Source organism: Echinops telfairi, unplaced genomic scaffold (genome assembly GCF_000313985.2).
Source record: "Echinops telfairi isolate 266 unplaced genomic scaffold, ASM31398v2 ScPeMD7_655;HRSCAF=1070, whole genome shotgun sequence".
NCBI classification, from domain to species: Eukaryota; Metazoa; Chordata; class Mammalia; order Afrosoricida; family Tenrecidae; genus Echinops; species Echinops telfairi.
The window spans coordinates 9,613,506-9,614,620 of record NW_022104553.1 but is presented as its reverse complement, the minus strand read 5'-3'; the positions used below and the strand labels follow the sequence as shown (position 1 = coordinate 9,614,620).

The window sequence follows — 1,115 nt, the reverse complement described above, 5'->3', positions numbered from 1 at the left end:
CTCATGTGCACTTACATCCATTTTCTTCGGCTTCAATCTGAACCTGTATAAGAGCAATCGACAGCCCGTTCCACGGTCAGCCTCTAGCCATGTTTTAGTTCATCATCTCTTTCCACAAATGTAATTAATTTTATTTCTGTGTACTCCATCTGGTAAGGCCGATGTGTACACTTGTCATTTATGTTGTTTAAAAGGGTATTTGTAAGGAATGCGTCAGTGGTCTTGCAAAATTCTGCCATGCCGTCTCCAGCTTCATTTCTTTTTCTTTTTTTTTTAGTTCCCAAGTTTTATTAAAGGACTTATACAAAATATTCCCTTGAAGATTTAATCCTCATCTTCCTCCTCTTCCTCATCCTGGTTAATCTGGAAGTAACGTAATTCATAACTTTCTTTGCTGTTGGCGACCACACGCAACCAATCACGTAGATTATTCTTCTTCAAATATTTTTTTGTGAGATATTTCAAATACCTTTTGGAAAAAGGCACCTCGGAAGTTACAGTAATCTTGCTCTTGCTTCTTTCAATGGTCATGACTCCTCCCCTGAGATTACCGGCTTTCCCGTTCACCTTGATTCTTTCCTGAAGAAACTGCTCAAAATTAGCAGCACCCGTGATTCCATCTTCTACAGGGTGGGTGCAATCCAGCGTGAACTTCAGAACCTGCTTCTTTTTTTTGCCCCCCTTCGCCACAGGCTTTTTCACAGGTGCCATGGCGGCAGCGGAGGCAGAAAGGGAGTTCGGCGCACTACTCCAGTTTCATTTCTATCACTAAAGCAATATTTTCCAACTACTGATCCTTCCTCTTTATTTCCAGTTTTTCAATTTTAGTCACTAGTAATTATCAATGTACCTTGATTGTATGCTTGATCAATTTTATAAGGGTGTACCCACCCAAAAAATAGAATTTCTTTTCAAAGCTATGTATTTAACTTTTTAAAAAAACAAACAAAACAACCTTATCACCTTCAAAGTTCTCTCCATTATGCTTAACACATTTGCCAATCTGCTCTTCCATTCTGGGAAACATTTTTCAAACTCATCTCTTTGGATGGCTGACAGCACTTCCCTCTTTTTTGCTTCACCTCTTCATCAAATCACTGTCCTTTTATGTCCCT

At 39.2% G+C, this 1,115-nt stretch overlaps 1 protein-coding gene across 1 annotated transcript; it reads right to left on the bottom strand.

Annotated features, from left to right (window-relative positions):
* Positions 1–271: 271 nt before the first annotated feature.
* LOC101650992 (60S ribosomal protein L22-like) lies at positions 272–729 on the bottom strand. The gene has a single exon (XM_045292434.1). The coding sequence runs from the start codon at positions 709–711 to the stop codon at positions 325–327; it is 387 nt and encodes a 128-aa protein (XP_045148369.1). The 5' UTR covers positions 712–729; the 3' UTR covers positions 272–324.
* Positions 730–1,115: the final 386 nt, after the last annotated feature.

Coding starts and splice junctions, on each gene's coding strand:
- LOC101650992 (XM_045292434.1), bottom strand. CDS start 711: ATGGCACCTGTGAAAAAGCCTGTGGCGAAGGGGGGCAAAAAAAAGAAG.